This window comes from Rhinatrema bivittatum, chromosome 11, assembly GCF_901001135.1.
Source record: "Rhinatrema bivittatum chromosome 11, aRhiBiv1.1, whole genome shotgun sequence".
Classification (NCBI taxonomy): domain Eukaryota; kingdom Metazoa; phylum Chordata; class Amphibia; order Gymnophiona; family Rhinatrematidae; genus Rhinatrema; species Rhinatrema bivittatum.
This window is the reverse complement of record NC_042625.1, coordinates 55995710-56021264: the sequence shown is the minus strand read 5'-3', so window position 1 is coordinate 56021264 and position 25555 is coordinate 55995710. Positions and strand designations below refer to the sequence as shown.

Sequence of the window (25555 nt, the reverse complement as noted above, 5' to 3'; positions counted from 1 at the left end):
GGCATACTCCTTATAATAAAAAAGCATCTCTGAAAATGATACATCACAACCTTTCTAAGAAACATGAAGTTGCTCTATTTGAATCTGAATTCTTACAATTATGCCTAGTTTACTGCCCCCCCAAACTTCTTGAAAATGAGATCTCCCCTCTATTAGAATTCTTAGTAACAAACATTAGCCTGAAAAAACCTACCATAATTCTTGGAGACTTCAATCTCCACCCCAGATCACAAAACTGCCAAACCCTACTCGACATGTTCTCCAGTCTAAAACTGAACCAACTAGTGAACAACCCCACTCATAGAGCCGGCCACACCTTGGACCTGATTTTCACCAACCAATATTTCTCAGAAACATCAATTACATCCAAACCAGTCCCTTGGTCTGACCACCACCTACTACAATGCAAGACAAAAGTACAAACCAATCACCTGACAAAATCTTATTAACCATTAACTTTCAAGTACAGACCTCCCTTCCAACCTGACTTACTCCGACAAGAACTAGGAAAACAGCTAGCAACCCTAGACCTCTCCAATATCAACACCACTCAATCATGGTTCCACCTTACAGAACAAACTGCAAACATAAACCCTGAGAAATTGAAGCTGATTAACAGAAACAGAGGAAAAAACAACCCATGGTTCAACTCCCACCTTAGATCAATGAAATCCAACCTTAGGAACTTGGAGAAAGTATGGCGAAAAACCAAATACCCTATAACCCTACAAAGATACCGCACACAACTCGCAACCTACAAAAAAACGATTATGAACACCAAACGAGACTACTATAGCCAAAAGATAAAAACTCAACAAATAACTCCAACTCCCTCTTCAACATGGTAAGAAACCTCACTGATGAAAAAAACAATAACACCCACACATCTGAAATAAAGATTTCAAGCCAAGACCTGGCCATGTTCTTTAAGAACAAAATAAGCAAAATAACTGACACCTTCAACAGATCATCGATCATAGAAGAACAACAGGACACAACAAAGATAACACCATGGTCGAATTTCAACCCAATCTCATCTATTGAAATGGAGAAAATGCTAAAGAAAATAAACCCAGCGCGTCATTATTTAGACACTATTCCAACCCAAGTACTAAAAGAAATAGCACACATAATTGCCCCAACCATTGTTGCGATTATAAACAAATCACTCGAAGAAGGTGAACTACCAATTAAACTAAAAATAGCAACCATTACACCAATATTAAAAAAAAAGAACTTAGATCCAGATGATCTGAATAATTACTGTCCTATATCCAACCTTCCCCTACTTGCAAAGATGATTGAGAAAGCAGCACTGATACAGCTCAACGAACACCTAGAGAACAACAAAATACTACATCCAGCTCAACACGGTTTCAGGAAAAATCGCAGTACAGAAACCCTGCTACTCAATCTATCAAATAAAATAATAAGAGGCTTCGACAATAAACTAAGCCACTTACTAATACTACTAGATCTCTCTGCGGCATTCGACACTGTAGACCACAAAAGCTTGATATCGAGACTCGCAAGCATAGGTCTCTCAGGCAACACTCTCGACTGGTTCACCTCCTTCATAAATGACAGGTTCTTCAAAGTAACCTTCAACAAAAACTCCTCCGATCCCTTCCCCCTTGATACCGGGGTACCACAAGGGTCCGCCCTCTCGGCCACCCTCTTTAATATTTACCTACTCCCACTCTGCCAACTCATCTCTAGTCTAGGCGTAACATACTATATGTACGCCGATGACATCCAACTCCTCATTCCTATAACATCAACAATTGAAAACGCACTGAGTTTAACAGCCAGCTACCTTATCTCAATTAGAAACATGTTAAACCACCTAAAATTATGCCTCAACATAGAGAAGACAGAATGCATCCTCATTGAAAGAAACAACACTGAACAAATAACTCCAATGCACTCCTTACAAATTGACAACACCAACATCCAACTGAAGAATAATACGAAGGATCTCGGCATCTGGATCGACAATCAACTAAACTACAAAAAGAACATCGCAACGAAAGCAAAAGAAGGCTTTCAAAGAGATCTAGGCGTCATAGTGGATAGCAAATTGAAATCATCGGTTCAGTGTGCTGCGGCAGTCAAAAAAGCAAACAGAATGTTGGGAATTATTAGAAAGGGAATGGTGAATAAAACGGAAAATGTCATAATGCCTCTGTATCACTCCATGGTGAGACTGCACCTTGAATACTGTGTACAATTCTGGTCGCCGCATCTCAAAAAAGATATAATTGCGATGGAGAAGGTACAGAGAAGGGCTACCAAAATGATAAGGGGAATGGAACAGCTCCCCTATGAGAAAAGACTAAAGAGGTTAGGACTTTTCAGCTTGGAGAAGAGACTGCTGAGGGGGGATATGATAGAGGTGTTTAAAATCAAGCGAGGTCTAGAACGGGTAGATGTGAATTGGTTATTTACTCTTTCAGATAATAGAAAGACTAGGGGGCACTCCATGACATTAGCGTGTGGCACATTTAAAACTAATCGGAGAAAGTTCTTTTTTATTCCACGCACAATTAAACTCTGGAATTTGTTGCCAGAGGATGTGGTTAGTGCAGTTAGTGTAGCTGGGTTTAAAAAAGGATTGGATAAGTTCTTGGAGGAGAAGTCCATTACCTGCTATTAAGTTCACTTAGAGAATAGCCACTGCCATTAGCAATGGTAACATGGAATAGACAGTTTTTGGGTACTTGCCAGGTTCTTATGGCCTGGATTGGCCACTGTTGGAAACAGGATGCTGGGCTTGATGGACCCTTGGTCTGACCCAGTATGGCATGTTCTTATGTTCTTATGATAGAATGAGTTCACAAGTCTCTACGAGTGTGGGCTGATCTTCCAATTTCTTGGGCAGGAAGAATAGCCTTTATTAAAATATCACTTACCCAGTTTTTTGCTCTCTCAACATTTGCCTTGTGCTGTGTCCCAATGAGTTTTTTTCTGAGTTAAACAGTTTTTGCCCCAGCAATAAAAAATTCCTAGGATGAAATTTTCCTTTTGCAACGGGAAAAGAATTATATTAGTATGTGCCACTTCATTCTCAGCTTTATTATTTTGTTTCTCAATGGGCCTGTTTGAGATATTGGCTGGGAATGCCCCCTGATTCTTCTTTGGTGTCCTGGGTTAATCTGGAGGCAGAAGGGGCACGGGGTATAGCTTGGCTGCCCTCTTGCTCTTACCTGGGGATAACCCAGGGGTATGGAGAATAACTCAATTGCAGCTTCTTATTGCACATACTTTTACTATCTGGCACCAGGTTTATGAAGCGTTAAATGTTGAAGATGGGCAACTAACTGTGCTAGCTCCCTTGAAAAATAACCCCTCCCTGACCCTCTGTACAATGTCACCTCGGTACCTCATCTCCTGCCCCTGAAATGATGCTGGGGCCATACAAGAAAATGGGGCTAGCCGACCCTGAGGCAGTTGCCATGTGGCATCTCTATTGCACTGGTTTGAAGGCCAACTAGCACTATTTTGAAGACCAACGCTCCATGTATTGGACATAAATACACTAAGAAACGAGTCCACAGGAGAGGGTTGTGTTCAAATGCTTAAGTTCATCTACAGATAAATGTCTTAATGCATGAAATTGTTATTAATATTATTCCAAATAACAGGCAGTCTTGTCTATATAAAGGCTGAGAGAGTACAATTCATTTAGAATAACAGCACTCTTGGTCTCCCAACATGGGCTGTATTTTGCAATGGCTGCGTCGGGAGGGATAGAAAATGAGACCACAAGGATCTTCAAGCCAATGATATAATAAGTCTGTAAATTAACAAAACAAGCTGTAAATGCAGATGAAACATACATGCAAACCCCAAAGAAAAAAGAGACATACCTTCAAAATAAAAGTAAAATACACCTGAGACTGCCAAATCGGAAAATACTGGCAGCTAGATTAAATACACTAAAAGCATGCCAAACTAAGGGGGAACCCCATGAACAACCTGATGTTAAAATGAATGGGATGTTATTTTGGGAAAAGAACCAATCACAGAAAGAAGCAGGTAAATGTCAATCATGTTACGGGCGCGTCCGCCATGCCGCTGACGGGCCGAGGGTTTGGGCGCCCTCGGGTACATATCGTAGGCGCGAGGAGCACGGCCATCTCTAAAGCAGGTGGTGTGAGCCCTTGGGCCACGGTGAGAGCTAGGGAGGAGCCCCAGCCACACCGTGGGAGGTAAGCCGGTGCTGGCATGGTGAGCCAGGCGTGTACTGAAGAAGGGTTAAGGAGCGGAGTCTGACCCTCAGCCAGACCTGCACACCCATGACAACCAGCAACGCAATGTTGGTTGATGAACGGTCCTCCGACTGTTCCAAGCCCTTTCGGACCTGCTGCTGGGTAACGGCAAAGGGCGGCAGGCCGGACAGAGAACGAGGGCAGAGTCCTTAGTACACGGAAGACATCTTAGATGAAGGCTAGTGCAGAGACATCAGAAGCAAGGACTGGTGCAGAGACAGAGACAAGGACTGGTGCAGAGACATCAGAGGCAAGGTACTGAAGGTGCAGACGTAGAGTCAGGAACGAGGTATGATGCATACAGGAGACTCAAGGGCGAGGTACGAGACTGGCAACATGGAGCACCCTACACAGCCAGCCCGTGGGGCTGGTCACGGACCACGACAGAGGTTGCCGCAGGATACCAGGCTTTCAGAGAGTTCAGGAATAGGGTAAGGCTTTCTCACAGATTCAGGAATGAGGTGCAAGGCTTGCATCACGAAGCACCCTACTCAGCCCACCCATAGGGCTGGTCACGGACCACGACATGGCTTGCCGCAAGGCACCAGGACATCTTGAAGATACAGGAACGAGGTGCTAGCATTCAGGAGTTTCAGGAACAGGGTAGAAGCAAGTAGCTGCACTCCTGGCAGTCTATAGCAGGGATTGCTGCACACCGGCAGCCAAAGGCAAGGGTTACTGCACGCCGGCAGCCTGAAGCAGGGTTTGCTGCACACCAGCAGCCTGAAGCAGGGTTATCTGGGAAAATCAGGAACTGGATCAAGCACTGGATCAGGAACAGACATCAGGACAGAGACAGGACAAGGAGCCATCAAAGCAAGGCAGACCACAGAGGCTCGGGAGAGGTTACAGGCAACTGTAGAACCCAATCCAAAGGCAAGTAGCAAGTGAAATGAGAGTCCTTTTATACTGCAGGATGTAGGCAACTCCCTGGGAGGAGTTTGCCAGGACCGCCCCTTTCTGGCCCTATAACTGGGGTGGAGAGCTGCGGGCCGGCCCCTAGGGAGAAGGGCGTGGCCAACCAGGAAGTCCAAACGCAGCCAAGCAAGCCACAGGCAGGCCTCAGGAACAGCTAGGCCTCCCAGGCCCTGGTGCAAGTCCTGGATGGTGCACAGGCGAGTCCCTGGCTTCGGAGCGGCCTCCGGAGGGAAGGTAAGATACCTCCTGTAGCGCAGCAACAGGGGGGATCGTAACAAATCAAAGCGAATGTGAAGCGCAATGAAATAAACCTGAGCAAGAAACCATGAACAAAAAAGATATTGAAAAAATATATAGAAAAAAATTTTTTTTTCTTCAATAGCTTAGTAAAGTCCAGCATAGGACTTAAATATCAAAACATATACACTGATGTCAGGGTGAGGGGAGCATCGCTAGACAAGACCAGTTAAAAGGAAAAATGCATCAAAGAGTGAAACACGTATAGAAGATAGCAAGTGTAGTAAGAAAACCATTAAATCTCTGCCAAACCAGTAATATAGCAGAAACAATTTATAAATACAGATAAAACATTAAGACTCCAAAGGAAGAAACATATCTTTAGACAAAAGTGAAGTGTGCGTTGGACTGCCAAACCGGAAAATGCCGGCGTCTGGGTTAAATATACTGAAAGCGCGCCAAAAACAAGGCAACCTCAAGAAAAAAACTGACAACAAAGAGATGTCACTTTGAAAAAGCCAATCCCAGAAAGAAACAGGCAAGTTGTCAATCAAAGAAGCAAAACAAATGTACAAACAAAAGACATGAGCAAAAAACGTGAGCAGCAGCATGTTCAATAACTTGAATGAGCCCAACAAGGGCTGTGGCCAGGACTTGAATTGAGGGCAATAGAGAGAAACGTCATTCCCCTTATTCCCAAAAATGTTTGCATATAATTATTTTCTGAATACCATATTAATGTTGGTCTTATTGCACATGTTAAAGCTCTCATGATAAACAGACCCTTCAGAGGGACACCTTTTGGCTGGTAGAGTATGCATTAGTAATTGCAGTCAACTTGTCTCCCTCTTTGGGACTGAGCAAGTTACCTCCTCTCTGGCCTGAGCAGACACAATGGAAGCGAATTTGAACCTGGATCCCTCGTGGCACAGTGCACAGCACTATAGCTGCTCATAATAATGCCATATTTATGCAGTATATAAGAATGCATTTAAAGTGCTTTCCATGATGTCTTTCAGCCGTTTAAACAGCTAAGTCCACACCAGCTGAAAACCAGCTACTAGACCAAGGGACACCTCTGAGGGACCACAGAAATCACCTCAGGAATTCTCAACTGGGCGAGGGACCATTTGGTATCATTGTAGAAGAGCGGGGCAAATTAATTTTCCTTATTAATCCTTTTCAAATCGAAGCAATCCCCAGTGGGGAGATGCACATCCACCATCTTCTGGAGACTGAGAATACTGGCAGGAAAATGTCACTGCAGGGTTATATGTATACTGTGGCATCAGTTTGCTCCGTCTCCATCTGCTGGTAGTGGTGCATAACCCACTTGTTCTGTATTCATCTGACTGGACGCTAGGAAAATGAACATTAAACATCTTTTGTGTAAGCTCTCCTTGAAGTATGATCGTCATCAGTAATCATGTGGCATCCCATTAATAATCCTGTGATTGTGCCAGTCTCCTTGCTCTGAGGATGGTACTCAGTGATGAGAGTGTGGCATCCCATTAATAATCTTGTGATTGTGCCACGCTCCCTGCTCTGAGGCTGGCAGCCAGTGTGACATCTCATTAATAATCCTGTGATTGTGCCACGGTGATCTTTCCTTAAGGCTGGCACTCAATGATGAGAGTATAGCATCCCATAACTAATCCTGTATAGTGCTACATCCATCAAGTAGCACTATAGAAATGATAAGTAGATTATATATACCCTCACTTGGTGAATGTGGTCCTTGGGACTGTGGTGGATGGCTTCTAGGGTGCTCATTTGAGATTCAGCATACCCATGGAGTCACTCTCCATACCCAAAAGGATAGACTAGGAATAGGAAGTAAGAAGTCCAGAGAAAGTTCATGAATTGACATGAATGGGTTATTCACTCTTTCAGATAATACAAGGACTAGGGGTATGCCTTGAAGTTAGCAAATAGCGAATAGTAAATTTATTTTTACTCAATGCACAATTAAGTTCTGGAATTCATTGCCAGAGGATGTGGTTAAGGCAGTTGGTGTAGCTGGGTTTAAAAAGGGTTTGGATAAGTTCCTGGAGAAGTCCTTAAACTACTATTAATCAAGTTGACTTAGGGAATAGCCACTGCTTATTACCGGCTTTAGTAGCATGGGATCTATTGAATAGTTAGGTACTTGCCAGATACTTGTAACCTGGATTGACTACTGTTAGAAACAGGATGCTGGGCTTGATATACCCTTGGTCTGACCTGGTATGGCAACTTCTTATGTTCCTGCACTGAAACTGCTTCTCAGTGTTCTCAGTTTTTAAAATGTCACATCAAACTCAGGATTACATATGGGAGCACCTACTGTCCGTTCTCTAGGTCTTTCACGTAACATACAGAAGCTTCCACCACATCCTTGGGCTTAGGATAGGGGTTGAGGGTGATGGGGCGTTCCTCCAGGTGGAAGTGCCGGGTAGTTCCATTAGCTTTGTATGCCAGGGGACTGGCTTTGCCATTGGGGGACATCTCCTCCTTTTCTGGTAACACAACTTCAACTTTTACTTCAGCTGTAAGAAGAAGCAGAGCACACAATGTTAGCAGACAATGGCAGGGAATTCTGGCAGATTCTACAGTACTGTCTCATGGGGAGTGCAGCCATGGAAGCTGGCAAAAATAAATTAGTTTCCTTCTTAGCTGCTAATGATATGAATGGGTACAGGGATATATGTAAAGACCTACATCAACAATGGGTGCCTGGTACATCAAACGTATGGCTGAAGATGAGGTTACAGAGGTTTTCATTTAGTCGAAAAAGTACGTAGCTGTGTCATTTTGCAGAACAGCAAGGATCAGATTGTACTAGAAAATGACAAAAAAACGGGCCTAAAATAACATCTGGGCAACTCTAAATTCACTGTTAAGAAGAACTTCAACTCATAATAACATAGTAAATGATGGAAGATAAAGACCCAAATGGTCCATTCAGTCTGCCCAGAAAGTTGTTTGGTTAGTAACTGCTGCACCATGCAGGTTATTCCCTCCATGCCTTGTGTTAAGGGTAGTAACTGCCACTCCGTGCAGGTTACTCTCATTCAGAAAGGTTACATCTGAAGCTAGTCAAATGTTATCCCTATTTTGCATTTCTATCCTCTAGTCATCAGGGATCCTCTATGTTTCGCCCACATGCTTTTGAATTCCATTACATTCTTGTCTTTACCAACTCTTCCAGGAGGGCTGACTCTAAACCTCTCTTGGTAGAAGTGCTTCCTACCGGTGTACGGGTCTACACCCTACTGTCTCTGCGTATCTGAGATGCTGTGCATTCCACTTTTCTCCGACACTCTATGAGCTGAGCAGTGAGTTTCTGAGGGTGTACACTCTCCATAGGGGTTCAGCACTGACAAGCAGAGATCTTTGGGAATTTGCCAGGCCCCGAATCACAAAAAGAGGTTGTTTCATTTATGCTATATCACTTAAAAATTGATTTACTTTGCTCCCCTGTAACAGCTATGTGTCACCAATTACTTCATTTGCTGGTTTTAATTGGGCCACATGGGCACTTGTGTCACACAGGATATCATATCAATCAGATCCCACACCAAAAGAGGACAATATTTACACTATTCTGAATACAGCTGCCCTCGTTGCTTCAGAAGAATTGTTAACATATAAAGATCAATAAGCAAAATCCATTATGAAAGGAGGCTACATACACAGCAAAACTCTTTAAAAAAAAAAAAAACCAGAACCCAAATACTACAAGAACTGAACTTAGTATCAGAAGAAATGCACAAAAAATGTAATCTACTGCCTCCCGCCACACAATGGGCCTCAAGCAGTCTCTGAGACCTGCGCTATTGCTCAATCATTTACCAGTTCAGTTCAATTTAACTCTCATTATGAGAGCAAGTTCATGAAACAAAGAAACCTAAGATCTGCTAATAAGGCTCTACTAACTGTCCCCTCTGTCAAAACTACAGAGGGACTTCAATAAACTATGTGTGTACAATCTGTATTTATTATGTAGAGACAAAATATGTGCAAATGGGCTCATTTGCACACATTTTGTCTCTACATAATAAATACAGATTGGACATTTGGCTGCTTATTGTGTATTTCTGCTCCCACGGCTTTATTAAGCAGCCTTCCCTGTTGTTTTGTCAGTCCCTCTGTCAAAACAGCACATCTCACGCAAGTTAGGGAGAGAGCACTATCACTGGCTGGCCCTGTGCTATGGAACACCATGCCACTCGAAATAAGGCTGCAGAGAAACTTCAAAATATTCAAATCCAATCTGAAAACCTGGCTATTTAAACAACTTTTTATAAAGATAAAGAGAAGGAAAAAACCAGTTGATTGATTAGGCGCACCAAACTAGAAATTGTTAATTGTAACCTACAAATGCACATTAAGGTTAAATTCATTCCGCCTAATATGCTCCCTACAGACAAGCTTAATGTACACACATAGTTTATTGAAGTGAATTGTTACCGCACTATGATGGCACATGATTAATTGTAATCTATACCACTTACTTTTTTCATTATCGTGCCTTGCTGTAAACCGTTGTGACGGTTATCTAACTTAACGACGGTATAGAAGAGCTTTTTTAAATAAGGTAAGTGTTATTATTTCCTTCAGGTAGATGTGGTTTTTAAACTGTATGTTTTTGGCTATAACTATTAAATGGAGATAGGAAGTATGAGTTAAATTGAATTGAACTGGTAAATGATTGAGCAATAGCGCAGGTCTCTGAGACTGCTTGAGGCCCATTGTGCGGTGGGAGGCAGTAGATTACATTCTTTGTACATTTCTTCTGATACTAAGTTCAGCTCTTGTAGTATTTGGGTTCTGGTTTATTTTTTTTGTAAAGAAAGTTTTTCTATGTATGTAGCTGCTTTTCCTAATGGATTTTGCTTGTTGATTTAGGGAGGTTCCACTTATTTTTGTCCAGTTAACATATAAAGATCTCCAGGCCTTTCCATTCTGCCCAGTTTCCTTATCCATTGTAATACCATTGACGATATTTACTTTTATTTATTTATTTTCACAATATATAACCTGCTCTATCCATAGTTCTAGGAGGGTAACAAGAGCATGTACACAATTAATATAAAAAAACATTGAAGGCAAACATACAAAATATTAACAAAATATTCAAAAAGGCTCAAAAAACATAATGACCGAAGGTAAAAATGAAAACAAATCAGCTTCATACTAAAAAGCACAAAAATGTAAACTAAAAGTTACATATCAATATTAAAAGCTTACTTAAAAAAGAAAGTTTAGGCATGCTTTCTGGAAGTCAAATAGTGTGCAATGTTCAGTATCTCGTTGAAAAGGCTATTCCATAAATGTGTGCCAGCCACTTAAAAGGACCTCTCTCTCATATCATTGAGCCTAGATTGTTTTGCAGTTGGTATTTCTAATAAGATCTGTCCTGCTGACCTAAGCATACTTGTTGGCTTATACGACTTCAAGGCTGAACTAACTCATCTTTTAGCACACAATGAATCGTTGTTATAATTTTAAATTGTATCCTCCATTTTATGGGCAACCAGTGGAGGGAATATAAGGCTGGGGTAATGGTTGCATGCTGAGGTACCTGTCAATAACCTTTCTCCTGCATTCCGCGCTACCTGTAAACAGCATAACATATATGCTGAGGCACTGATATAGAAAGCGTTGCAATAGTCCCAGTTTAGAAATAACTAATGACTGGACTATATTGAAAAAAGTATTTGTTGTTAGAAGAGACTTCAAACCCTTAGTGTTTTTAGTTTAATGAAAGCACCAATTGCTATTTGTCTGATGTTCTTTTTCATTGACAAATCAGATTCCAGTTTTACCCCCAAATCTCTCACTTCTGAGTAGATCTTAATATTCAAGTTGTTAAATTGAAGGCATTTTGAATAATCTTCAGATGGAAATCTGTTTAACATAATATTAGTTTTTGGAACATAAAATGCAATTTTGGTTTCAAGCATCCAGTTGTTAATTATACTTAAGCACTGTCCTATTTGTGAAGAGCTTCAGGGACAGATGATAAAACCTGAACAAAAAACTGAATGTCATCTACAACCAGTCTGTAGCCCACCCCTAAATTTACTAGTCGCTACACACTCAGGATCCTCTTTGGGTATAAGTGGCAGGCTGGGAACTCATAGAATCAAGCCTTCACTCTGAGCTGTTCTAACCTACTCCTGAACATTTGCTACCTATCATCCTGGAGAGCTCCATTCTGGCAGGTCTAAGAAAGTGCATTTGTTTAAAACAAATAAGGAGTCTGAACTGAATCAGGCAGATTCATTTCAGATTTTGGAAAATGGATACAAATGGTCAGCACCCACAAAATCAACAAAATCTTCATTTGCATTTGTTTTCATTTCCCATTAAAGTCCATGGGACAAGCAAATATGTAAGGGTTTCTTTTCTTTCAAAGAAAGCTAGCATTGTGTTTAGCAACCAATGATGTCTCATTTGGCCCTAGACTGACCAGACCCAGGGTGGCAAGGAAGGAGCAATCCAGGAATAAAAAACAATCAAGGTGAAGCAATTTTTAACCAGACTATCCTAACTGGCATCTGCATGCATTGACAGGGACTGGGAGAAAGAGGAAACACTTTGCCTCTTTCTGGAATGACACTACAAAGTGAAAATCCCATACATCTGGTAGCCCTAGCAGTATACTTTAGAGAGATATTTTTTTTCTCAGGGGAAACCACAGGCAGAGGCAGCAACAAGCAAGAAGCTGAGGCTGAAAGAACATATGCTGTCTGCTGTCACAGTTAACTGTATTCCTAAAGTGCAGGGTCAGGAGAAAGCAGAGACAATGGAAGGGGGCATTGGCACTGGCAGTTGGGAGCAAGGGCAGAGTGGAACAACCATAAGCAGCACAGCACTCCTTCCTTGTATCTCTGTATGAGAAATGTCTCCAACAGGTCCTGCAAGAAACTATTTATGCAGAGGAATCATTTCAGGATTTCTCAAAATCAGAGGAGCTGCAACTGCTGTGGAGAAGTTGAGGGGATCTAGTTACTAGTGTGCTATCTTCCATAGAGCAATTAGAGGAGGTAGAAAGCAATACTGCCAGGCAAAGAGTATCCTTCAGGAAGAGGAAATAGTGGAGAGCTTGATTGATGCTCCTAGTCTTTTGCCTCCTGGTGTGCCCTCAACCCAGCCCCAGCAGCAGCAGCACCCAAGCCTCAGAGAGAGAGATGAAGTCCCAGAAGATATCTGAGGTCTGGGGATACTTCAAAGCAAAGAAGCCCCTTTGTAAGTGCATCGGTAGAGGAAAAGTACTAGGACATCTTTCAACCAGTGGCATGCTGCACCATGTGAAAAAAAAAACCCCACCCGTTAGTATGGTCTCTAGGCGAGGTCACCAGTACTAGTCTGTGTACCCTGCCAATCAAAGAAGCAGCAGGAAAAGGGAAGTCAGTCTACGAAACAACTACCCCTCTCCCCCCCCCCAGCCTCTTTCTCCAGTGAGTTAACAAGCAAGCAGCCCTCAAACCAACATCAGCCAAAAGCCAACTTGGAGCAGACAGGGTATGTCTCCACCTCACTGTCCCAAAGTAGGAGGCAGGCAGCATCAAATGTGGTCACATTTTACATCAGGAACATGATTACTCTTGATTATCAGCCTTCTTGGATAGCAGAGTAAATGGGATTTAAGTGGCTGCTGCTGCTGTTGGCTCCTAATTTATAGAGATCTCTCTTGAACATTTAGCAGGCAGGTTATCCCCAGCCTGTACATTCAGTACCATGGAGAGGAGAAACATCCATTCCACTAGCGACATCTGTACCAGCCAGAATGCTGTGCGCCTATCTTTCCCTGATGGCACATTAGTGATATCTGTCTGAGACAGTGGCAGGCAGCAGCCCTAGCAAGAGTGGAGCAGCAGGGTACAGGTGGGCTATGCTACACAGCCAGGTGATGTTAAAGAACCATACCATGGTGAATATCTTAGAAGCAATAAGGAAAATTATGCAGCTACAGCAGAGAAACAGGACTGTTCCTGGTTTTTTTTTTCCTCACAGACAGTAGTACAAATAGGAGGGGATCTATTGCTGTGTACACTTGATTTACCTGGTAGTAAAAAAGAGCACCTTGGAGGCCAATGAGTCATGGCAGCTTAGTCCTGAAAGAGCTGATGGAAGGGTGCCAGGGCATTTTCACCGGAGTAGGCAGCAACTATGCAAGAAAGAGGAAACAGCAGAGCTGCCTCTGCACCAGCTCATGCAGGATCTAGGAATCAGTGTTCCTAGATCTAATGTTGCAGAGTTTAGTGGAGGAACAGAAGTCCTTCATGAATTGACTCTGGAAGGTGAGATTGGTGTGAGGCATCATGACTGGCAATATATAATGCAGGTAGTACAAGTCCTGGAGCCTTTCAAGGATGCTATGGAGGATATCAGTTCCTCAAGAGCCACCCTGGTTGAGGGATCTCCATAGTCAGCATCCTGCAGAATAAGTTATAGTGTTTTCAGCAGGAGAAGTGCTGTTCACAATAACATAATAAACGATGGCAGATAAGGACCAAAATAGTATATGATCTGATTATGTATATGATTACAAATGTTATGCTGTAAACCATTTCCATTCTTTCACTGTTCTGCAATATACAAATTTATAAAATAAATACATTTGGTCTGCCTGTGGACTCCTTGCAGCAGCAGGTACAAGATAGCCTGAAACCCCTTACACAGAAGGATATTTATATGCTAGCCTCACAGGTGAAAGGGAGTATTGCCCTCCAGTCTGACTCTCTCATTCAGGGTGGAGAAACGGGAGCATCAGAAGCAGAGAAGGAGTGGGGATAGAGTAGAGGAAAGAATGGGCACTCCAGACAATAGAGTCAGTAACAGCAGCACCCACTATGTTACTATGCATGTATGTTACTTCCTCCCCCATCTTTATCTGCCCCTCCCCCATGGTCACAGCAGAACAAACTCTTTTGAAACTGGCAATAGTTTGCAGGAGAGGATATTATACTTCACTGCCAAAGGAAACACTCACACAAATATCATCACATGCTGTCTGGCAGAGCCAGAGAGGATGAGAGTACAGATCTGTTAGCATATTGGACACACAAGGCTGTAATCTGGCCAGACCTTGCCAATGTAGCCCAGCATTTTCTGTACTGTCTAACAACCAGTATGTTGAGTTTATCAGAATTTCCATGCCAGTGAAAGAAAGACTGAGTGCCCAGCCTCAGAGAACCAATGCCCATGGTATTGGCCTGAAGCACCTTGCTGTATCGATACTAGGCACCTCTCTTGTTGCTGCTTCTGTGCTGGCCTGCCCACTACTCATGCCTTGCCTCTTTCCTGGTTTTGTGCCTTGCTATTTCCTTGCACCTCTTTAGGATCCCAGCCTAGTTCTCACTCACTTTATCTGTCTCGGTTATACTGGGTGTTTTGTCTCCAAAAAGAAAAAATATTTAAAAAAAGAAAAAATAATTACAAGTTTCTCCACTCCCCTCCCCTCCTTCCCAGTTCTATGCCTTGCTGTGTTGGTCTGCCATTGTTATGGTTTGATCTGCTTCTATCCCTGATGTGGGGAATAAAGGCTTTGCTCAGGGCTGGCATACCACACTGAGCTTGTCTGCTTTAGAATTCCTCAGCTCTCTGCACTTTATCTCAGCTTCTCGGCTTCACAAACAACCTTTGCCCTAAACACAGAATGCTTGCTTGCTTTCACAAAGATAATAACATGAGGCTATCACGCGCACAGCATGAGAGATTGTAACTAATAGTAATGTAAGCATGTACGTAACACGCAGGCAACATGCACTAGCACGTAGCAGTATAACCAATAGGATGCTGAATACGCTGTGGAATTCTGTAAACTTTGTATAATAAAAAAGCAGCACTTGAACTGCGGTCAGGGTGCCTTCCCAAGATCTCTGCCTGACGTGTCTGCTTCCGTGTGTCTCCCATCACCACACCTCTCACGATGCTTTGGAAAACTCCTGCCACTCCTGGTACCAATTTTCCCTTTTAAGGTGCCTTGGGATATTCATGCCACTGTTTGTGCTGCCTTTGCTGCTCTTCTGGTGCCTTGGGCTGTTCACTATTGTTTGTGCCCTTTACCCTTTCATGATGCCACTGTTTGTGCTACCTTGGCTAATTTTTTTATGCCACTCTGTTGTTTGCCATACCTTGCACTCTACCTTGAGGGGTTTTGATGCCACTGTGCTATTTATCATATTCTACATTCTTCCTCTTGAAGGTTTTGTTGCCATTTGGCTGTTTGCCATATCTCAAACTCTATCCCTTGGGGCTTTTGATGCCAATGTGCTGTTTGCCATACCCTGAATTCTTCCTCATCAAGGTTTTGATGCCATTCTGTTATTTGTTATAGTCTGTACTTTATGCTTTAGGGGTCTGATGCCACTGTGTTGTTTGCAATATGCCACACTCTTTCTATTGGGAGTTTTGATGCCACTCTACAGTTTGTCACTCCTGAATTATATGCTTTGGGGATTTTCATGCTACTATGCTGTTTGCCATACTTCACACTATCTTGAGGGGATTTTGAAGCCAGTATGCTATTTGCCATACCCCACACACTTCCTCTTGGGGGTTTAGATGCTACTCTGGTGTTTGTCATACCTCGCACCCTACACCTTGGGGTTTTTATGCCATTCTGCTGTTTACCATATCCTACATACTTCCTCTTAGGTGTTTTGATTACATTGTGCTATTTGCCTTACCCTGCAAGCAGGATATTCATGCCACTTTTGTTGCTGCTTTGTTGCTCTTTCATTACCTTATGTTCATGCCATTATTGTTAGTGTCCTTTGTTGCTCTTTTGGAGCCTTGTGGTGTACATGTCACTATTGTCAGTGCTCTTTGCTCCTCTCTAAGTGCCTTGAAGTCTTCATATCACTTTAATTGGTGCTCTTTGCCCTCAATTTGATTCTTTATTATTTATTTTTTTATTTATAAGTATTTGATTTTCTGCCTTTTCCCAAAGTTGGTCTCAAGGCAGATTAAAATATATGTAAAGGAAGAGAGGCATTAGAATAGCTTACAGTCAAATATTGGGGTGGTTTTCCACTGTGGGTGGCTGCTTTCCACCTCTCATGGTGCTTTAGGGTCTTCATACCACTGTTTGTTCTGTCTTGGGAATTTTCCTGCCACTTTTTTCTACTTCAGTCTCCCTTCATGATGCCTTAGGCTGTTCATGCCACTCGGTGCTGCTTTTACATGTCGTTTAGTGCACTGGGGTATTCCTTCCACTGTTATTGGTGCCCTTTTTCCATATTTTGGAGCCTTGAGGCCACTCTTGCTGCTGCTTTGCTTCTCTCATTGTGCCTTGAAGTGTGGCTGCTTCTATTTGGGCTATCTTGCCCCGTCATGTGCCTTTGGCTATTTGTGCTACTTTGACACAGTCTTGGTGCCTTTGCATGCTCTTCCCCTTTCTGATGCTGTCTACTGACATTAGAATTCACTAGAAAACCTCAATTTTAGAGCCTAAAATAAGATGCATTGCTTCTCCCATTGACTTTAATGGGGAACAAATGAACAAATAAACATTTTTTTTTCATTTGAAATGAAACAAATTTTGGGGGCATATGAAATGAATGAATAAATGAATGAACCACTAACATTGCTAGTGGGCTCCTTGCTAGGCTCACAGTAACCCAGCCTCTGACTGGAGGAACTATTTACTTCAGGTCTCTCCATAATTTCATGGGGGCTCCGTCTAAACCTGGGTCCTGCATTGCTGCCATTCAGCTTCTGATTCTTGCCTAATCCTGTTCTGCCTCCTTCCCACTCCCACCTTTCTTCCCTAGTAATCTTCGCTTGGTCCTTACAGACTGACTTCCCGGTTGTGACTTTGGCCTGGTTCTGATTCTCTTTGCGCTTGCCTGGACTTGATCATCAGCTTTTTCAGTTACAGACTAATATTGTCACTGTGTGCACAAGTGCTGGCTGCCTTCACCCTGGCCTGAATGTAACAGTGTATTTGTTCATGCTTTCTTAAATCCTGATACTGTTTTTGATCCAAAGCACCTCCAGCAGGAGACTGTTCCAGACTTAAACCACCCTATCTATGAAGAAATGCTTTCTTACCTTACCATGGAGTCTACACCTCTCCAGTTTCATTGCATGACCTCTTGTTCTGGACCTTCCTTTCTATTATCAGAATGCTTGCCTCTTGTGTATTTATATTTTGTAGCTGACTGTTTTTATCATCTCCCTCTTCTGTCTTTCAGAGTTTACATGTTTAGATCCCTAAGCCTTCGTATGGTCTGCCTGTATTCTGTCACTATCCTTACTGAGAGTAATTTTACATCTCCCTGCATAGTGGTAAAGTCCAGATGTATATTTTATGCACTTTTGCCTTGAAAATTCATGGGTAAGATATCAGGTATATGCAGATTCATTCAGGTAAAGTTATACCCACCCTCCCAGAATACCTCTGCTCAGTTCAAATAAAAATACTTGTAAAACCAGATTATGTGTGCGTGACAATTTTATAGCAGCTATTTATGTGAATAAACCCACATCTTCTGCATGTAAATGTCTTTGATAATTACCCTCATTGAGCTGTAGCCTTCAGAAATAGGCACAGTACTCCAGATGAGATTTCACCAATGATTTCTACAAAGATACTGTATCATCACCACCTTTCTTATGGGTAATACCTCTCCCTATGTATCCTAACATATTTTTGTCTTTTCCTATCAACTTGTCACACCGTTGGGCAGCCTTGAGCTCATCAACCATGATCAGTCCCTCTCACTTCACCTCCCCCCACTCTGATCTCTCTTATTTGGTGACTGTCAGCATATCACTCATTTTTATTTCTGTACTTCTGCAAGTAGAAGAGGACCAGAAGGCTCATCTGCATACTGTTCCCAGCAGCCCTCGGGAGAGGACTCCAGAAGTCAGAGCGAGCGATCCAAGCTTCAAACTCCACAGCCCCAGCTTCCAGATGCCCTTGCAGTAGAAGAGGACTGACAGGCTCATCTGTATACTGTTCCCAGCAGCCCTCGGGAGAGGACTCCAGAAGTCAGAGCGAGCGATCCAAGCTTCAAACTCCACAGCCCCAGCTTCCAGATGCCCTTGCAGTAGAAGAGGACTGACAGGCTCATCTGTATACTGTTCACAGCAGCCTCCGGGAGAGAACTCCAGAGGTCAGAGCGAACGATCCAGGCTTCGAACTCCACAGTCCCAGCTTCAGAGGCCCCACACTCCTTGCAGTAGAAGAGGACTGGCAGGCTCATCTGCATACTATTCCCAGCAGCTCCCAGGAGAGGACTCCAGAGGTTAGAGTAAGCGATCCAGGCTTCAAATTCCACAGCCTGGGGGAAAGGAGGGCATAGGCATCAGAATGGTGTGGACCACCTGGGACCTTCCCCCCACCAAGTTTTCTAGCAGCTAGGTTGCTAAGCATCTTCAGCTTTTTGGTCAGGCCCAAAAACTACTAATGCTGGCACAGAGAAGCTTTCACCCCATGGGCTATTCACGACAGTCTCGTAGTTAATTTCTTGTTGGGGTTTGTATTAAAGTGACATTTTGTAACCTTAAGCATAAATACAAGAAGGATGGAGGTGAGGTGGGGCGCAAGGGAGATGCACAAATGCATTGACCCCCCCCGTGTGCCGGAGACCCTTGCTACACCACTGGGTAAGGAGACAGGAGCAGAGGAAGACAGGTCAACAGCAAGGGCTGGTACAGAGTTAGGATCAGGCAAACAGGCAGGAAGATGAGCAGGAACGATAATACCTAGGCAGAGGTTTCCCAGAAGGACCTGTTGCTAAGGTTCTGGCTAGGCGCACTAAGTTTCCTTATATCTCAAGGCAGTGATGATGTCATCAACCAGCACAACAGGAAGTCCTGAATGCAGGGCCTATAAAGGCTCAGCGATTGTGGTCTGTCTCCTAGTCAGAGCCACTGGATGCAGCACGATGCAGGATGCTATATTGGAGAAGCCTGCGGCCAGAAGGCACCGCTGAGGAGGTAAGGGGCGTTACACTGTGGTAGTAATTCTTTTTTATTTTTATTTGTAAAACTGAAAAATTCCTTCTCCTAAGTAGAGAATTTCAGTACCTTAATGTTGTTTTTTTAAGCTTTTCCAGATATTGTCACCTATCTTCCTCTTTCCGCGATCTCTTGTAGTTTATGAATGCTAACCTTTCCTCCCTTATTTTTATGTAAACCCTGGGTGGGAAATTCCAGATATTGGACCCAAGGGTGCGCATCTCAGTTCAGTTATTAAAAGGTGTCAGCTCACATCTGCTAGTCCAGGTTTCCCTACAGGGGGGAAATTAACTTCTGGCCCTTTTGCACTTCTTAGCTCTTTACTGCCCTTTTAGTCCTTTGTAAACAGCGCTAATAATCTTTCCACGTTAAATAGCAGCAATAATCATGCTGGTAGTTGTGTGGATTCCAACTCAATTTTACTGATAAATTGTAAAGTGAATGAATGGTCCTTTACAGCTCTTGATGAAAATAACCCAATTCATTCTTATAAGCTGAAATTTAATAAATTTGTGACCTTTCTCTTTTAGTAAAAGTCTTCAGAATAATTATGCCAATTCCTTGAGTATTTTAACTCTTTACTCCTTCCCAATTTGTAAACTGATCTTCAGCTTCTCCCCATTAGGTAATGGTTAGAAAATTGATCCCAGTTAATTATCATAATGAAAAGTCCCGATTCTCATTCCCAGAGGCATAGTTAGGCAATTTGGTGCCTATGGCCAAGTGAAAATTTGTGCCCTCACCCATTACAGAACACATGACAACAAAGTATGGAGACTGTTAAATGTTTGCTCAGCAAAGCCGAAGGCCGGTGCATGGATATTAGGTGCCCCATGTAAGCCTTGCTGCCTTGCACCCTTTACATCATCTCTACACACAATTAAAAGTTATGCATTTATAATAATAGATTTTACATGAAAAAGGATATTCAAAATAGTCTTCTGAGGTAAAATATCACTTGGAACCCATATCACATTAGGCCTCCTATAAAGGGCATGAGCATAGGGTTGGCCCTCAGAAAGCCAGCAGAAACAGAACTAACATACAATAAACGTTCTATATCAAAACAGCATTAACTGCCAGTATTCAAACAGCAACAAGTCTACCTATAAAAAGGCAACACTGCAAATATTACACCAGGCCCTAAACATCAATATACCTCCTATTGGGAAAACAGAATAAAGCCATCTGCACTCTAACGGAATACCTCATTTCAGTGGCAGATGTAGAACATAGACAGACCTTCAAAACAGAATACAAAAGACCATAAAATATAAATAGAAATGTGCAGGCAAAAATTGAACTGGAAACTGCAACAAGCCAAATTCTGTGTGCAGTGAAACAATGGAAAAAAATTCCTATTCTTCATAAATAATAAAACCAAGAGACAGAAATTTTATCAATATGTTGCAACCGTCGCTGCTCGACATCTCACTCACCCTCTTTACCTGTGTGGCGACTCCTCCGGGGTCTGATGGCGGCTGGCTGCCGCAGCGTCTCCATGCCGTCTCCCTCGGCGTCCCCGGACTGGCTCGACATTGCAGTTCCGCTATGTTGCCTGAAGACTTAGGGCACGCGCGCGCTCTGATTGAAGTACCAGCAAGAGCACGAACCTCGGGCGTTCCCCTGAGATGACATCATCCGCTTCCAATATTTAAAGGTCTCTATTTCACTGTCTAACTGAGTTAGCAAGAGGATTGCTTCTGCTATACCTCCCAAGCTACTCTGCCTCCTCGGACTTACCAGAGGTACCCGCTCCTCGGGGGCCTCGCTCTTTTTCTTTACTTTCAGATTCAGATAGGAACTGGTTCTCGCTCCTCGAGGGCCCATGTTCCTGGACACTCTGAAGATTCTCTACTGCTTGGAAGCTATCGCTGCTACAAACAGTTGTGAGTTACCATCGCTCTCTCAGAGCTTTCCCTGGAACCAGGTACTCGCTCCTCGAGGGCCTAAACCTTTCCAGCTCTTGAGCTTCCTTGAGACCTTACGTGAGTTTTGTCATCTAGTTCTGTTCATGAACTCTGCCTACTCACTTTCTACAGTTTCTCAACAGCTCAGCCATCCTGGATCGCTGTTCCAGTACCTGAGGGACTACAGCCCTGCTGGGCATATCAGCTCAGTACTGCCTCCTCTGGAGGTTTCAAAAACCTGTTTAATAAAAGAACTAATGTGTGTCTGTCTCCATACTCAAGCCTGGCCGTGGTCCCTCTCGGGATATCCTCCTGGGGGCGTGGTCATCTGCCACCAGCCCAGGGATCCACCCACAATTATATCAGATTCATTACAGATTGCAGCTCCTTAGCAAGACGATATCTGAGACACTACAAGATTGCTGACTCCTCCTCCTTTAGGAGCCATTAATAACAGATTGCTACTCCGCAGTCTAACAGCATATTTACATCACAATAGTAGTAAAACCACACCAATAAAAGTATATTCAAAATAGCTAACGAATAGAATAATAACCAGTAATTAAAAACTCATATAAACATTTTATGAACACCAATAAAATATTTCAAAATACATTTTAAATAACAGCCAATTAATAAGGATTTTTTTAAAATTCCCGCTTTCCATACCTGGGAACTTTCGATTTCTAGATGCCCTGATGTCATGGAAGGGAGTTGTTGCACATAAACTTTCTACACACACACACACACACACACACACACACACACACACACACACACACACACACACATGCTCTCTCAGTCTCATACGCGCACTCTCTCTCACACACATGCATATGCTTTCTCTCAGGCTGTCACATACACACATGTTCTCACTTACACACACTCATACTGTCTCACTCTCACACACACGCATACTTTTTTAAAGAGTTCAAAGACTAGGCGACACACAATGAAGTTACTAGGTGATACATTTAAAACTAATAAGAGAAAATATTTTTTTACTCAATGCATAATTAACCTCTTGAATTCATTGCCAGAGGATGTGGTGAAAGCTATGTATTCCCTCTTACTCTCACATACTCATGCTCTCTCTCTCATATATACACACATATGCTCTCTTACTTACACACACACATGCTCCCTCTTACTTGCTCATGCTCTCTCTGTTTCACACACACACACACATGCTCTCACACTTACCTACACATACACATGCCTATGCTCTCTCTCACTCTTCCCCCTCTTGAAACAGCAGCAGCAGCCTTCTTCTTCAGCTCCTGCAGTCAACAGGATGACTTTATCTTGGGGCTGATCCAGCTCTGGCCTAGTGCTCTTCCTGCAGAGCGGGCTGCTTCAGTTCTTCTCCTGAAGCCCCACTGGAATCGTCTGCAGGGCTACTACACTTCTCCTTCCAAGTCCCTCCAACATTTCCGGCAGGGCCTGCAGCATTCCTAAGGCCCTGTCGGCGATTCTGTGGGGCCACAGCACTGCTCCTTTTACTCAGCCTCCGTCGGCAATTCTGGCGTGGCCGCGGCTCCTCCTCCTAAAGCCCCCATGGGTGATTCCAGCAGGGCCGCGGTGCTCTTCCTCTTTCTCAAGGCGGCTCCACTGGTGATTCCAGAGGGGCCACAGTACTCCTCCTCCTTCCAGGCCCTGCCAGCGATTCCGGCAGGGCCATGCTGCTTCCAACGACAGCGATAGAAGGCATTACCAGCAGTCCTAGGGCGCTAGTAGCGGCACTCTACTGCTCTGCTCACACCTCTCCTGCAGTTTTACCCGTTTTCCACTCTTCCAGCAATGGTACTGAGTTTGGCACTATATTATACCTCCTTCCTGAGTAACTCTCACCTGGGTTAGGAGTGGAAGAGTAGCCTAGTGGTTAGAGCAGTGGGCTAAGAACCAGGAGAGCATGGTTTGAGTCCTGCTGTTGCTCCTTGTGACCTTGGGCAAGTCACTTTACCCTTCATTGCCTCAGGTACAAACTTAGATTGTAAGCCCTCTGGGGATAGGGAAATGCCTATAGTATCTGCATGTAATCCACTTTGAAGCACTGCAAAAAGCAGAATATAAATCTAAAAAATAAATAAAAAATCTCTCACCTGGGTTAATAGTGAAAGTCTTGATCAATATGTCACAACTCTTTCTCTCTCACAATTATTGTGAATTCATTCTTCCTGGATGATCCAAATACTTTTCAGATTCTTTTAGGTGAAAGACACTACATCCTCTAGATGACAAAGCATCTGAGACCCTGGGCCCTACTGTACTCAGTAGATACAAAGAAAAATAACACTCAAAAGGGGAGCCAAGAAAGAGGCAGAAAGGGTGGGGGAAAAACCTCTTTCCTCAAGTAACAGAAACGTTTCCAAAATCCGGAGCAAACTAGGGGTCAAGGAACTCTGTCTCCAATCCTTTACCCAGGTCTTTGTCAATGAAAATCCCAGTAAAAAATAATCAAAAATGGGGGCTGCACTGAAATGCTGCCCTCAGCAGAGCAACTCAGGAAAAGCAACTAAAAATGAGATGGTGGCAGGGGTTTATATACAGTCGGAGCACATCACCCCACTCAAGGTAGCCTAAACCCCAACCTCTTCTCACTAATCTCTCTATACCTCCCCAGACTTTTAATTTAAACCTGCTGGTAAGGAATCCTATGGTTCCTTACATTTAGAAAACCATGGCAATCTCTTTTACCTCTTTCCTTTATTTATTTGCCTAACAAAAAGGTCAGTTGCCCTTATAATATCTCCTTTTAGTTTTGCCCATTGCTCTTATTTATTTATCTATTTATTTATTTAAAGCTTTTCTATACCGGCATTCATGATACGATCATATCATGCCGGTTTACAAATAACAGGGGGGGGTGCAATAACTTTGTTCTTTTAGCAAGTGCAGAGGAAGCAAAAGTTACAATATAACAGGGTTCTTGAAACTGGGGGAGGAAGGAGACAAGAATAAATATACATCTTTACAGAGGTAAATTATTTACATTGTGCAGTAAGGTCTCTCAATGGATATTAGACTCGGGAAAGGCTTGTTTAAATAGCCAAGTCTTAAGGCTTTTTCTGAATGCTAATAAGCAAGGTTCAAGTCTAAGATCAGGGGGTAAGGTATTCCAAAGAGAGGGGCCCGGTCTCTGAGTGCTATATGGTGTGTAGATTTAGTTGGGGGAACAGTCAGGGATCCTTTGTAGGCTTCTCTGATGGGTCTGGATGATGTGTGTAGTCTGAGGGGGATTTGGAGGTTGAGAGGGGCTTGGGAGGGGATGGATTTATGGATGATGGTGATGGACTTGTGTAGGATTCTGTAGTGTATTGGCAGCCAGTGTAGTTCCCATCTAGTGTAGCTGGATGGGAACCAGAAGAGCCAGTGCCCTTCTAGTTCCCATCCAGCTAATGACTCATCCATTTTAACAAAGTTAGTTTTCCTGAACTCTTAGGACCATCGCCTTTTAATGAATTTTCATCTCATGCACTTTTAATATCGAAGCACACATAGCCATGACTATCCACCATTTTGCTGAATCGTAACTAAGTTGTATAGATTGTTTTATATACATACTGCTATATCACTATAATGTGCTTTTGAACTCTCCTATTGGGAAAAGCCTGCCATAAATAAATGATGACTTGAATTCTACCTAGAAAATGGTTAAACAAATTGAACAGTATGGGAGTGGGCTAGAGAGTTATACATTCGGTAAGAAATGGTAGAGAGGTAGGACACAGTGAGTACTGGTAAACAGAGTCTATGCTAGTGAATGCAAAGTGACCAGGGCTCGGTACTAAGATCAGTTCATTTCAGTAGCACAGAGATAATGCTGGTAGGAGAGGTTCCTTCCCCAAACAACTTACAAATACCAAAATGCCCCCAGGTTTTCTGATCTCCGATCCAATATGATAGCCGTTCCCAGCATCTTCCTGCTTTGTTTGCCAATTTGCTTCACTTACCTCAATGGAGCTGTTGCAGGACACAGACTCCAGCAGTTTTCAGCTATCAGCACCATAGATGTTGCTAGGTTTTAACAAATATGTAAACAAACCGTATTATGGGAAAAATTCTGCTGCTAGGCATACAAGGTTTACAGAATATTCTGGAACTTTATAAATCTCTGGGGAATGAGAAAAATATCCTGGAATGGACTACTTGGCCCAACAGATACACATTTAGTACTGATAAACAGAAACATTGGCTGCGATATTCGGCAACTTATCTGGCTAAATTCTTATCCGGTGAAACTTATCAGCTAACTCT

At 43.0% G+C, this 25555-nt stretch overlaps 1 protein-coding gene across 4 annotated transcripts in view; it reads right to left on the bottom strand.

Annotated features, from left to right (window-relative positions):
- AIFM3 (apoptosis inducing factor mitochondria associated 3) overlaps positions 1 to 25555 on the bottom strand; it is a 128748-nt gene that overhangs the window by 98465 nt on the left and 4728 nt on the right. For all 4 annotated transcript variants that reach the window (XM_029571694.1, XM_029571696.1, XM_029571695.1 and 1 more), the window contains exon 2: positions 7753 to 7954. In XM_029571694.1, the coding sequence (XP_029427554.1) occupies positions 7753 to 7954 (202 nt within the window). The remainder of the gene's footprint in view (positions 1 to 7752; positions 7955 to 25555) is intronic.